The 12,902-nt window shown below is 44.1% G+C and overlaps 1 protein-coding gene and 1 non-coding gene across 3 annotated transcripts in view; both read left to right on the forward strand.

Annotated features, from left to right (window-relative positions):
- Positions 1-584: 584 nt before the first annotated feature.
- wdr32 (WD repeat domain 32) overlaps positions 585-12,902 on the forward strand; it is a 17,113-nt gene continuing 4,795 nt past the window's right edge. The window contains exons 1-6 of one of the 2 annotated variants that reach the window (XM_045703775.1): positions 585-1,361; positions 1,689-1,802; positions 6,406-6,603; positions 7,014-7,216; positions 7,670-7,750; positions 11,915-12,093. In XM_045703775.1, the coding sequence (XP_045559731.1) occupies positions 880-1,361; positions 1,689-1,802; positions 6,406-6,603; positions 7,014-7,216; positions 7,670-7,750; positions 11,915-12,093 (1,257 nt within the window). In that variant the 5' untranslated portion in view covers positions 585-879. The remainder of the gene's footprint in view (positions 1,362-1,688; positions 1,803-6,405; positions 6,604-7,013; positions 7,217-7,669; positions 7,751-11,914; positions 12,094-12,902) is intronic. The other variant, XM_045703806.1, reaches the window with a different exon arrangement.
- trnaa-ugc (transfer RNA alanine (anticodon UGC)) lies at positions 2,091-2,163 on the forward strand. The gene has a single exon. It is a non-coding gene; the product is annotated as a tRNA-Ala (tRNA).

Consider the following 12,902-nt stretch of genomic DNA (forward strand, 5'->3'; position numbering starts at 1 on the left):
CTATAGACACTATAGACACACTATAGACACACTATAGACACTCTCACACAAAACCCACACACATTCACATACACTACATAAATACACACACACACACAGACACACACAGACACACACTTTTATACTCATCATGTTATTAATTTTACTCTTATTAATGATCTATCCTGATGCCTAGTCACTTTACAAAGCCTTCATGTTCATATCTACCTCAAATATCTCGTACCTCTGCATATTGGTAAGCCGTCATTGTAAATAAGAATTCGTTTTTAACTGACTTGCCTAGTTAAATAAAGGTTAAAATAAATATATAAATAAACCATTTGATCTGGTACCAGTATTGATCTTGTATAAAGCTCAATTCTTGTGTTACTTTTTTTTTATTTGTAAAATGTTCCTTTCTATTTTGCATCGTTGGGAATAACTCGGTTAAGTCTACACCCGTTATATTCGGTGCTTGTGACAAATGAAATATGATTTAGATTTTTGCACACGGAAGTGTTTTCTGAAATGAAAGTATAATTTATATCCACCAGGTGGCGGTACCACAGTTATGATGTTCGTTTGGACCGCTGAAGTGACACGGAAGAAGAAGAAGGAAGCTGAACTCCGTCACAACACTTGGTTTATTTTGCTCCAGGTGTTTTTTTGTAGTAATTCCGTCTCTGTCTAGTTTCGTGGAAATTCCACTCCCGGTTTATTTATATTTTTGTTGGTGTGGGGGGAGGGAAGGTGGGGTGCGGGATTGTATTAACGGAGTAGAGAGGTAGGTGTATTCGGGATACAATAATTACACAATTGGTTGTTGAACCGAGACACTTATCTGTGAAACAACGGGCCTGTACAGGGCACCCCGGTTGTCGGTTAACCCGAACAGCCACCATGAGCTCGGAGCAGCAGGGCGACAGCGTGGACCCGGATGAGTCGCAGGACGGGTCTAACAACACCACCAGGGTGTCGGACCAAGACCAGGACCCTGAGACAGATGATTCCTCCGATGAAAGCAAGACACCGGCTTGTCCTCCGCAGAGCAGCCGAGAGGAGACTAACCCGAGAAGCTCCAGGGCGGATTTTATAACCGTAGAGGACAATCCCCGGTGTCAACCGAATGTACAAGTGTCCTCGGGTCAAGGGAGTACCACTACGACTGGTCCTGGTTCTGGTTCGGTGGAGAGTAACTCCAACAGTCTGTTCTCCATGCTACAGAGCAGGACTATAAGGAGAGGGCTGTTCGTGGATCCGTCCAGGGATAACTTTAGGACAATGACGAATTTGTATTCTTCCATGAGTCCGGCTGCAGACTCGGTCAACCTCAGTACCCAAACTCATGGCGCAGTATTTAATTTGGAATATTCCCCCGACGGGTAAGAACAGGATGAAATGGATGTTAACGTGTTTTGTCAACAAACAAAACAAACAAAATGTTTTAGCCTGAAGTTTTATCCATATTTATGCAAGATGGTAATAGGAAAGTTAGTTAAGTCGTATGATAAGTAGTCACAATCTATAAGACAAACTTTTTACATTACACAAGTTGATCTAGGCGAGGTATTTTGGTATTTTATTAGGATTCCCATTAGCAAAAGCAGCAGCTACTCTTCCTTGGGGTCCACACACACACACACACAACATGAAACATAATACAGAGTTGGCCTGTTGTTGTTGTGAGCTTATATCCCATCCCTCCCCAGGTCTGTCCTGACTGTGGCTTGTGAGCAGACAGAAGTTCTGCTGTTCGATCCCATCTCTTCCAAACACATCAAGACCCTGGTGGAGGCCCACGAAGACTGTGTCAATAACATCAGGTACCGTAGATGACAACTGCGTATTCTGTTCCCCGTTATCTGGGCGTTTTAGAGACGTCCACGATGAGTATGACCTGTCTCCTCTCAAACACCCTGAGAAGATCACATTTAAACTCCCATTAAGACAGCTTCGCACGCTTTATGTCAAAATATGTTAGGTATTTACCAAATGTTCAGTTTCCCTGAGCAACTATGATCATTTATGGCTGACATGTACTGCCAAAGAATTGCTAAGTAAAAAAAAATGTACATCCATACAAAAATGTGCCTATTCAGCACAACAGCAGTCCCCCTGTAGCTCAGTTGGTAGAGCATGGTGTTTGCAACGCCAGGGTTGTGGGTTCGATTCCCACGGGGGGGCCAGTATTTAAAAATGTAATAAAATCTATGCACTCTACTGTAAGTCGCTCTGGATAAGAGCTGCTGCTAAATGACAAAAATGTAAAATCAGTCAGACGTCAGACATCTTTGACATTATAACACTTGTAGAGTTGTCTAATGGGAGTTTCATGGGCCTTAAAGGAGAGGCACCTCATACTCATCGACGACATCTCTAACGCCCAGATACTGGGCCAGGCTCTGTCCCAGCCTTTCTCTAACCTCTCCTCAGGTACACCCAGGTGTTCTCTGTCCCAGCCTTTCTCTAACCCTCTCCTCAGGTACACCCAGGTGTTCTCTGTCCCAGCCTTTCTCTAACCCTCTCCTCAGGTACACCCAGGTGTTCTCTGTCCCAGCCTTTCTCTATCCCTCTCCTCAGGTACACCCAGGTGTTCTCTGTCCCAGCCTTTCTCTATCCCTCTCCTCAGGTACACCCAGGTGTTCTCTGTCCCAGCCTTTCTCTAACCCTCTCCTCAGGTACACCCAGGTGTTCTCTGTCCCAGCCTTTCTCTATCCCTCTCCTCAGGTACACCCAGGTGTTCTCTGTCCCAGCCTTTCTCTATCCCTCTCCTCAGGTACACCCAGGTGTTCTCTGTCCCAGCCTTTCTCTAACCCTCTCCTCAGGTACACCCAGGTGTTCTCTGTCCCAGCCTTTCTCTAACCTCTCCTCAGGTACACCCAGGTGTTCTCTGTCCCAGCCTTTCTCTAACCTCTCCTCAGGTACACCCAGGTGTTCTCTGTATTTTATCTCTTCCAGAGTTATCACACCACATTCAACTTGTCTACTAGTTAGCCAGCCCTTGTCTACTAGTTAGCCAGCCCTTGTCTACTAGTTAGCCAGCCCTTGTCTACTAGTTAGCCAGCCCTTGTCTACTAGTTAGCCAGCCCTTGTCTACTAGTTATCCAGCCCTTGTCTACTAGTTATCCAGCCCTTGTCTACTAGTTATCCAGCCCTTGTCTACTAGTTATCCAGCCCTTGTCTACTAGTTATCCAGCCCTTGTCTACTAGTTTCAAGGCTACAAAACAATTGTGAATTGAATGTGGGTCCCCAAGGAAAGGTTTGTAATAGTTCTCCTGCTCTCTCCTGTCTGTCTGTATCATCAGGTATGCTAGCTGGATGTTCCCTATCTCTGGTCCAGGGCTTTTCCATGTGACTAGCTGATGCTGAGCCTTAGTCAGGACACACAAACTCCCTGGACCAGAGATACTGCTACCTGTTCCCTAGCATCCTCATGGCTGGCTGGCTGGCTGTCTGGCTGTCTGGCTGTCTGTCTGTCAATGCTGTTTGTCAATGCTGTTTGTCCTGTAAGTACTCTCCCTAGGTCTGCTCCAACTCTGATACATGGCTATATCTAGACTGCTATGGCATCCTAGGTTTTAAAAAATTATATATTTTTTTATTTCACCTTTTATTTAACCAGGTAGGCCAGTTGAGAACAAGTTCTCATTTACAAGATAAAGCAAAGCAAGTTCGACACAAACAACAACAGAGTTACAAATGGAATAAACAAAGGTACAGTCAATAACACAACAGAAAAGTCTATATACAGTGTGTGCAAATGAAGTAAGGAGGTAAAGCAATAATAGGCCAATAGTGACGAAGTAGTTACAATTTAGCAAATTAACACTGGAGGGATAAATGAGCAAATGGTGATGTGCAAATGGAAATACTGGTGTGCAAAAGAGCAGAAAAAAAGTAAATAAAAACAATATGGGGATGAGGTAGGTAGTTGGTTGGGCTGTTTACAGATGGGCTGTGTACAGCTGCAGCGATCGGTTAGCTGCTTTGACAGCTGGTCCTTAAAGTTAGTGATGGAGATATGTCTCCAGCTTCAGAGATTTTTGCAATTCGTTCCAGTCATTGGCAGCAGAGAACTGGATGGAGGGGCGGCCAAAGGAAGAATTGGCTTTGGGAGTGACCAGTGAGATATACCTGCTGGAGCGCGTGGTACGGGTGGGTGCTGCTATGGCGACCAGTGAGCTGAGATAAGGCGGAGCTTTACCTAGCAAAGACTTATAGATGACCTGGAGCCAGTGGGTTTGGCGACGAATATGTAGCGAGGACCAGCCAACGAGAGCGTACAGGTCGCAGTGGTGGGTAGTATATGGGGCTTTGGTGACAAAACGGATGGCACTGTGATAGACTGCATCCAATTTGTTGAGTGGAGTGTTGGAGGATAATTTGTAAATGACTTCGTCGAAGATCGGTAGGATGGTCAGTTTTATGAGGGTATGTTTGGCAGCATGAGTGAAGGAAGCCGATTCTAGATTTAATTTTGGATTGGATATGTTTGATGTGAGTCTGGAAGGAGAGTTTACAGTCTAACCAGACACCTAGGTATTTCCCTCATTAAAATGCAAATCATTTTCTAACATTTTTGACATGCGTTTTTCTAGATTTTTTTGTTGATATTCTGTCTCTCACTGTTCAAATAAACATACTATTAAAATTATAGACTGATCATTTCTTTATAAGTGGGCAAATGTACAAAATCAGCAGGGGATCAAATACTTTTTTCCCTCACTGTAGGTCTGTAACAGTTTGGGTCTAGAGTGTCCCCCCCCCCCATTGAAGAGGGGGATGACCGCGGCAGCTTTCCAATCTTTAGGGATCTCAGACGATACGAAAGAGAGGTTGAACAGACTGGTAATAGGGGTTGCAACAATGGCGGTGGATAATTTTAGAAAGAGAGGGTCCAGATTGTCTAGCCCGGCTGATTTGTAGGGGTCCAGGTTTTGCAGCTCTTTCAGAACATCAGCTATCTGGATTTGGGTGAAGGAGAAGTGGGGGAGGTTTGGGCGAGTTGCTGTGGGGAGCACAGGGCTGTTGACCAGGGTAGGGGTAGCCAGGAGGAAAGCATGGCCAGCCGTAGAGAGATGCTGATTGAAAATCTCGATTATCGTGGATTTACATTTTACATTTTTAGTCATTTAGCAGACGCTCTTATCCAGAGCAACTTACATTTCTTTTTCTCAGTACTGGATTTATCGGTGGTGACAGTGTTTCCTAGCCTCAGTGCAGTGGGCAGCTGGGAGGAGGTGCTCTTATTCTCCATGGACTTTAGTGTCCCCAAACTTTTTGGAGTTAGAGCTACAGGATGCAAATTTCTGTTTGAAAAAGCTAGCCTTTGCTTTCTTAACTGCCTGTGTATATTGGTTTCTAACTTCCCTGAAAAGTTGCATATCGCGGGGACTATTCGATGCTAATGCAGAATGCCACAGGATGTTTTTGTGCTGGTCGAGGGCAGTCAGGTCTGGAGAGAAGCAAGGACTATATCTGTTCTGAGTTCTACATTTTTTGAAAGGGATATGCTTATTTAAGATGTTGAGGAAAGCACTTTTAAAGAATAACCAGGCATCCTCTTCTGACAGGATGAGGTCGGTATCCTTCCCGGATACCCGGGCCAGGTCGATTAGAAAGGCCTGTTCGCAGAAGTGTTTTAGGGAGCGTTTGACAGTGATGAGGGGTGGTCGTTTGACCGCGGACCCATTACGGATGCAGGCAATGAGGCAGTGATTGCTGAGATCCTGATTGAAAACAGCAGAGGTGTATTTGGAGGGCGAGTTGGTTAGGATAATATCTATGAGGGTGCCCGTGTTTACGGATTTAGGGTTGTACCTGGTGGGTTCCTTGATAATTTGTTTGAGATTGAGGGCATCAAGCTTAGATTGTAGGACGGCTGGGGTGTTAAGCATATCCCAGTTTAGGTAACCTAACAGTACGAACTCTGAAGATAGATGGGGGGAAATCAATTCACATATGATGTCCAGGGCACAGCTGGGAGCTGAGGGGGGTCTATAACAGGCGGCAACAGTGAGAGACTTATTTCTGGAGAGATTAATTTTTAAAATTAATATCTTGAACTGTTTGGGAATAGACCTGGAAAGTTCTGTCATACTTTGCAAGTTATCTCTGGAGTAGATTGCAACTCCTCCGCCTTTGGAAGTTCTATCTTGAATACTGTCCTAGCAGCACGGATTCTCTACACAACCATGTCTCATGGCTAGGTCTGACATGTCTATCTCAATGAATCCAAGCTTGATTCCTCTGTCTTTGCGTCTGTTTCAAAAAACACATTAGACGATAAGGTCTGAGGGGAGAGGGACCCTGGACCTTCTCCTCCCAATACGGTTGAGAAGGTGTCAAGGAATTAGGAGGCAAGGAATCACCTACGTACGCTATTGTTATTATAATGTAACGTTTTGCTCTTCTCTTTTTCCAAGGTTTCTGGACAACCGTTTGTTTGCCACGTGTTCTGACGACACCACCATTGCTCTGTGGGACCTGAGGAAGCTCAACTCTAAAGTGTGCTCTCTGCACGGTCACGCCAGCTGGGTCAAGAACATCGAGTATGACACCAACACGCGACTCCTCGTCACCTCTGGCTTTGACGGCAACGTCATCACCTGGGACACCAACAGGTAGGGGGGGGTGCGTGGTGTGTGTGTGTGTGTGTGTGTGTGTGTGTGTGTGTGTGTGTGTGTGTGTGTGTGTGTCAATGCGTATACAAGTTTCCACTACAGCATGTTTAATAAGTAAGTTGACTTTCATAATAATGTTTTGAAATTCACTGTTTATGTTTTAGAAAAAAACTAAGAATAACACATTGAGATTGTATTCTGTCTTCGTTCAGCTCAGTGTTATCGGCCAGTGTTATCGGCTATAGGCCAGTGTTATCGGCCAGTGTTATCGGCCAGTGTTATCGGCCATAGGCCAGTGTTATCGGCCATAGGCCTGTGTTATCGGCCATAGGCCAGTGTTATCGGCCAGTGTTATCTCTGTGTTATCGGTGATGGCTGATCCTCACTCTTCTTCTCTCCTCTACCTGTAGGTTTACAGAGGATGGCTGCCCCCACAAGAAGTTCTTCCACACGCGCTACCTGATGAGAATGCGTTTGACCCCAGATTGTTCCAAGATGTTGATCTCGACGTCATCGGGCTACCTGCTGATCCTTCATGACCTGGACCTCACGCAGTCTCTGGAGGTGGGCAGCTATCGTATGCTGCGGGCCAGACGCACTCCCCTCAGCCCAGGTGAGACCCCTGTCACCCATCCCATCCTCACTCCCCTCAGCTCAGGTGAGACTCACCATCCCATCCTCACTCCCCTCAGCTCAGGTGAGACCCCTGTCACCATCCCATCCTCACTCCCCTCAGCTCAGGTGAGACCCCCTCCCCCCTCATCATCACCTCTCACAGCTCAGGTGAGACCCCTGTCACCATCCCATCCTCACTCCCCTCAGCTCAGGTGAGACCCCCTCCCCCCTCATCATCACCTCTCACAGCTCAGGTGAGACCCCTGTCACCATCCCATCCTCACTCCCCTCAGCTCAGGTGAGACCCCTGTCACCCATCCCATCCTCACTCAGCTCAGGTGAGACCCCTGTCACCCATCCCATCCTCACTCCCCTCAGCTTGGGTGAGACCCCCTCCCCCCTCATCATCACCTCTCACAGCTCAGGTGATTTATTGTGAATCTGTCTCTAGATGGCTCAGCGTCTGCATCGAGGTCAAGTGGAGCTCCTCGACAGGGTAACGACTCCAGCAAGATCCACCCTCACAGAGAAGGTCAGTTAGAGGCATGCTGGGACACGAGTCTATTGTAGAACAACCATTCAGACAGGGGCTAGATTCACAAAACATTACTTTGGAAAAAAACGTAAGAAGTTAGTTAAGGAGGGGGAAAAATAAGTTCATAAGATAGTTTTTGTAAGTGCATTTCCTCAAAATGTTCTTAGGAATTTTATAGTTTTCTTATGAACTTGGAAAATATATTTGGTGAAAACTTTGTTAATATCTTCTTATGTGGCATTGACATTAATGGTGTGCTTGAAACCAATGAATAAGCCTGTGTGACAGGGATGATGGGATTTGGGTCACAATAATAAACAGTTGATATTTCTATTTTATTACGTTTATTTATCTGCTTTTTTTTTTAAATTGTTGGCTTGCGAACCCTTTTAAGCACAAAAGGTTTTTTTTTCACACATTATAGCCATCAGGCTAGAGATATAGATATAGATATATATATAGATATAGATATAGATATAGATATATATATATATAGATATAGATATAGATATATATATATATATATAGATATATAGATATATATAGATATAGATATAGATATAGATCTATATATACAGTGGGGAGAACAAGTATTTGATACACTGCCGATTTTGCAGGTTTTCCTACTTACAAAAGCATGTAGAGGTCTGTAATTTTTATCATAGGTACACTTCAACTGTGAGAGACGGAATCTAAAACAAAAATCCAGAAAATCACATTATGATTTAAGTAATTAAATTGCATTTTATTGCATGACAGAAGTATTTGATACATCAGAAAAGCAGAACTTAATATTTGGTACAGAAACCTTTGTTTTCAATTACAGAGGTCATACGTTTCCTGTAGTTCTTGACCAGGTTTGCACACACTGCAGCAGGGATTTTGGCCCTCTCCTCCATACAGACCTTCTCCAGATCCTTCAGGTTTCGGGGCTGTCGCTGGGCAATACGGACTTTCAGCTCCCTCCAAAGATGTTCTATTGGGTTCAGGTCTGGAGACTGGCTAGGCCACTCCAGGACCTTGAGATGCTTCTTACGGAGCCACTCCTTAGTTGCTCTGGCTGTGTGTGTCGGGTCGTTGTCATGCTGGAAGACCCAGCCACGACCCATCTTCAATGCTCTTACTGAGGGAAGGAGGTTGTTGGCCAAGATCTCGCGATACATGGCCCCATCCATCCTCCCCTCAATACGGTGCAGTCGTCCTGTCCCCTTTGCAGAAAAGCATCCCCAAAGAATGATGTTTCCACCTACATGCTTCACGGTTGGGATGGTGTTCTTGGGGTTGTACTCATCCTTCTTCTTCCTCCAAACACGGCGAGTGGAGTTTAGACCAAAAAGCTCTATTTTTGTCTCATCAGACCACATGACCTTCCTCCCATTCCTCCTCTGGATCATCCAGATGGTCATTGGCAAACTTCAGACGGGCCTGGACATGCGCTGGCTTGAGCAGGGGGACCTTGCGTGCGCTGCAGGATTTTAATCCATGACGGCGTAGTGTGTTACTAATGGTTTTCTTTGAGACTGTGGTCCCAGCTCTCTTCAGGTCATTGACCAGGTCCTGCCGTGTAGTTCTGGGCTGATCCCTCACCTTCCTCATGATCATTGATGCCCCACGAGGTGAGATCTTGCATGGAGCCCCAGACCGAGGGTGATTGACCGTCATCTTGAACTTCTTCCATTTTCTAATAATTGCGCCAACAGTTGTTGCCTTCTCACCAAGCTGCTTGCCTATTGTCCTGTAGCCCATCCCAGCCTGTGGAATTTTGATGTCCTTACACAGCTCTCTGGTCTTGGCCGTTGTGGAGAGGTTGGAGTCTGTTTGATTGAGTGTGTGGACAGGTGTCTTTTATACAGGTAACGAGTTCAAACAGGTGCAGTTAATACAGGTAATGAGTGGAGAACAGGAGGGCTTCTTAAAGGAAAAACTAACAGGTCTGTGAGAGCCGGAATTCTTACTGGTTGGTAGGTGATCAAATACTTATGTCATGCAATAAAATGCAATTGAATTACTTAAACATCACAATGTGATTTTCTGGATTTTTTGATTTAGATTCAGTCTCTCACAGTTGAAGTGTACCTATGATAAAAATGACAGACCTCTACATGCTTTGTAAGTAGGAAAACCTGCAAAATCGGCAGTGTATCAAATACTTGTTCTCCCCACTGTAGATATAGATAGATAGATCTATATATATATATATCTATCTATATATCTATATATCTATCTATCTATCTATCTATCTATCTATCTATCTATCTATCTATCTATCTATCTATCTATCTATCTATCTATCTATCTATCTATCTATCTATCTATCTATCTATCATCTACAGAAAGACAAACGGATCTTAGTTCTGTTGCCTGTTTGAGTGTTTGTTAATGTTATTATGTAAATAGAGTATTAGGTTAATAGCCTAATGATTACGTGAAGCTCTAATCCTCAGGCAACGGCCAAAAATGTTGGATAAAGCAATTTCACAGATCCGGCTGTTTTTAAAAATCTTTGCTATGCTGTAATAAAGGCTATATATAGATAGATATAGAGATATATATATATATATGGATGATTTATAAAGCCAGGCACATTGAACAGTAAGGCTATTGATTATAGACCTAATTAAATTGGGGTTGCCTCTCTCCCAAAAATTTTTTTCTGACAATTAGGCGAGGGCTGTTTCCTCGTCTCCGCTGCCTCCGCTGCATTGTTCTCAATCCCAGTCTGCTGGTGAACTTTGCTGCTGTGCACATAACAAAAGAAAAGCTGAAAATTATGCTTCAGAACCGCGGACGGCGACTGTATCCAACGCGGGAGAATTTGTTATTTGTTATTAAATAATATTAGATTTATTTGCGTTGCACCATTGTTCTTACGTAATATAACCATATACAATTTCAGTATCACATTTCTTAAGAGTGATGACTGTGCCATCCAGGAGCCAATCAGCCACCGCAATGGATCAGTCCATTGAGACAGGAGCCAATCAGCCTCCGTAATTGACCCACCCATTGAGGCAGGAGCCAATCAGACCCTCTGTCTTGTGCACCATGAACATGTTTCATAATGCTCGACTAATGAAACCTGTCGACCAAACAATTTACCAGTCGACTAAATGGGGTCAGACTGTCTGTGTGTTGTGTTGACTGTCTGTGTGTTGTGTTGACTGTCTGTGTGTTGTGTTGAGTGTGTTGTGTTGACTGTCTGTGTTGACTGTCTGTGTGTTGTGTTGACTGTCTGTGTGTTGTGTTGAGTGTGTTGTGTTGACTGTCTGTGTTGACTGTCTGTGTTGACTGTCTGTGTTGACTGTCTGTGTTGACTGTCTGTGTGTTGTGTTGACTGTCTGTGTGTTGTGTTGACTGTCTGTGTGTTGTGTTGACTGTCTGTGTGTTGTGTTGACTGTCTGTGTGTTGTGTTGACTGTCTGTGTGTTGACTGTCTGTGTGTTGACTGTCTGTGTGTTGACTGTCTGTGTGTTGACTGTCTGTGTGTTGTGTTGACTGTCTGTGTGTTGTGTTGACTGTCTGTGTGCTGTGTTGACTGTCTGTGTGCTGTGTTGACTGTCTGTGTGCTGTGTTGACTGTCAGTGTGCTGTGTTGACTGTCTGTGTGTTGTGTTGACTGTCTGTGTGTTGTGTTGACTGTCAGTATGTGTGTTGACTGTCTGTGTGTTGACTGTCTGTGTGCTGTGTTGACTGTCTCTGTGCTTGACGGTCATGGAATTGTGGATGACTGTAATTGGCCAAATGACCGCGATCACAGTAATAACTTTTTTTTTTTTTACGCATATTTTCTCCTCCTGACTGTGTGCTGCCATAGAAATAGATGGAATAGAACGGGTGTTTTGTTTTATTTTTTATGTTTATGACTGTTATTTTCATCCATAGCTGTGGGTTAGACCTACACGGTTATGAGGTCATGGTGCCAGCCCTGGTGTTAACTTCATGTTGCTGTCCCCCCTCCTCTCTCTCCTCTCTCCCAGGAATAGTTTGGAGGTGTTAAATTCATGTTGCTGTCCCCCCTCCCCTCTCTCCCCTCTCCCAGGAATAGTTTGGAGGTGTTAAATTCATGTTGCTGTCCCCCCTCCTCTCTCTCCCCTCTCCCAGGAATAGTTTGGAGGTGTTAAATTCATGTTGCTGTCCCCCCTCCTCTCTCTCCTCTCTCCCAGGTCTCTCCCCCAGGAATAGTCTGGAGGTGTTAACTCCAGAGATCCCAGGAGAGAGGGACAGGGGAAACTGCATCACCTCTCTCCAGCTTCACCCTAAAGGCTGGGCTGCCCTCATCCGCTGCTCCTCCAACATGGATGACCAGGAGGTGAGTCACCTGACCCCCCAAAACCCCCAGGAGGTAACTTTCACCACACATCTACACGTACATAACGCCAAAGTATTTTTTTGTGTGTGTGTGTGTTACAACCTCAATTTAAAATTGATAAAGTTTAGGGGTTTTTTTTCTCTCTGGTCGACACACAATAACCCTCATAATGTCAAAGTGAAGTTATGTTTTCATCAACTTTTTACAAATTCATTAAAATGATACCATGGAATTGTAGAATACTTGTTTCTGATTGGTGTGCAGGGCATTCTAGAATGATTTGTTAGACCTTTTTTCTGTAAAAATGTATCTTTTTGTAAAATCAAAATGAAAGGGGGGAGAAGATTGAAAGAACAGCACCATTCTACTACCTTAACGCGCCCTTAGCGTGATGTTTATTGAATGCAAGAACTACTTTTTACTGTTGTGATGTAAAAGTGTATACTTAGTGCTTAAGCTCAAGGCTTTCAATGGTATTTTGTCTTCTTTCCCAATAGAAAATTACTTGAGTAAAAGTGAAAGTCACCCATTAAAATACTATTTGAGTAGGAGTGTAAAAGTATTTGGTTTTCAATATACTGAAGAATCAAAAGTAAATGTAATTGCTAAAATATCCTTAAGTATCAAAAGTAAAAAGTATAAAAAATGTAACTTTTCTTATATTAAGCAAAGCAGATGGTATGATTGAACTTTTCTAGTTTATTCACAAATAGACAAAACTCCCAACACTCAGACATTTACAAACAAAGCATGTCCTCCAGATCAGAGGCAGTAGGGACGACCAGGGATGTTCTCTGTTTAGTGAGTCCTCCAGATCAGAGGCAGTAGGGATGACCAGGGAT

The sequence above is a fragment of the Salmo salar genome, chromosome ssa01 (genome assembly GCF_905237065.1).
Source record: "Salmo salar chromosome ssa01, Ssal_v3.1, whole genome shotgun sequence".
Classification (NCBI taxonomy): Eukaryota; Metazoa; Chordata; class Actinopteri; order Salmoniformes; family Salmonidae; genus Salmo; species Salmo salar.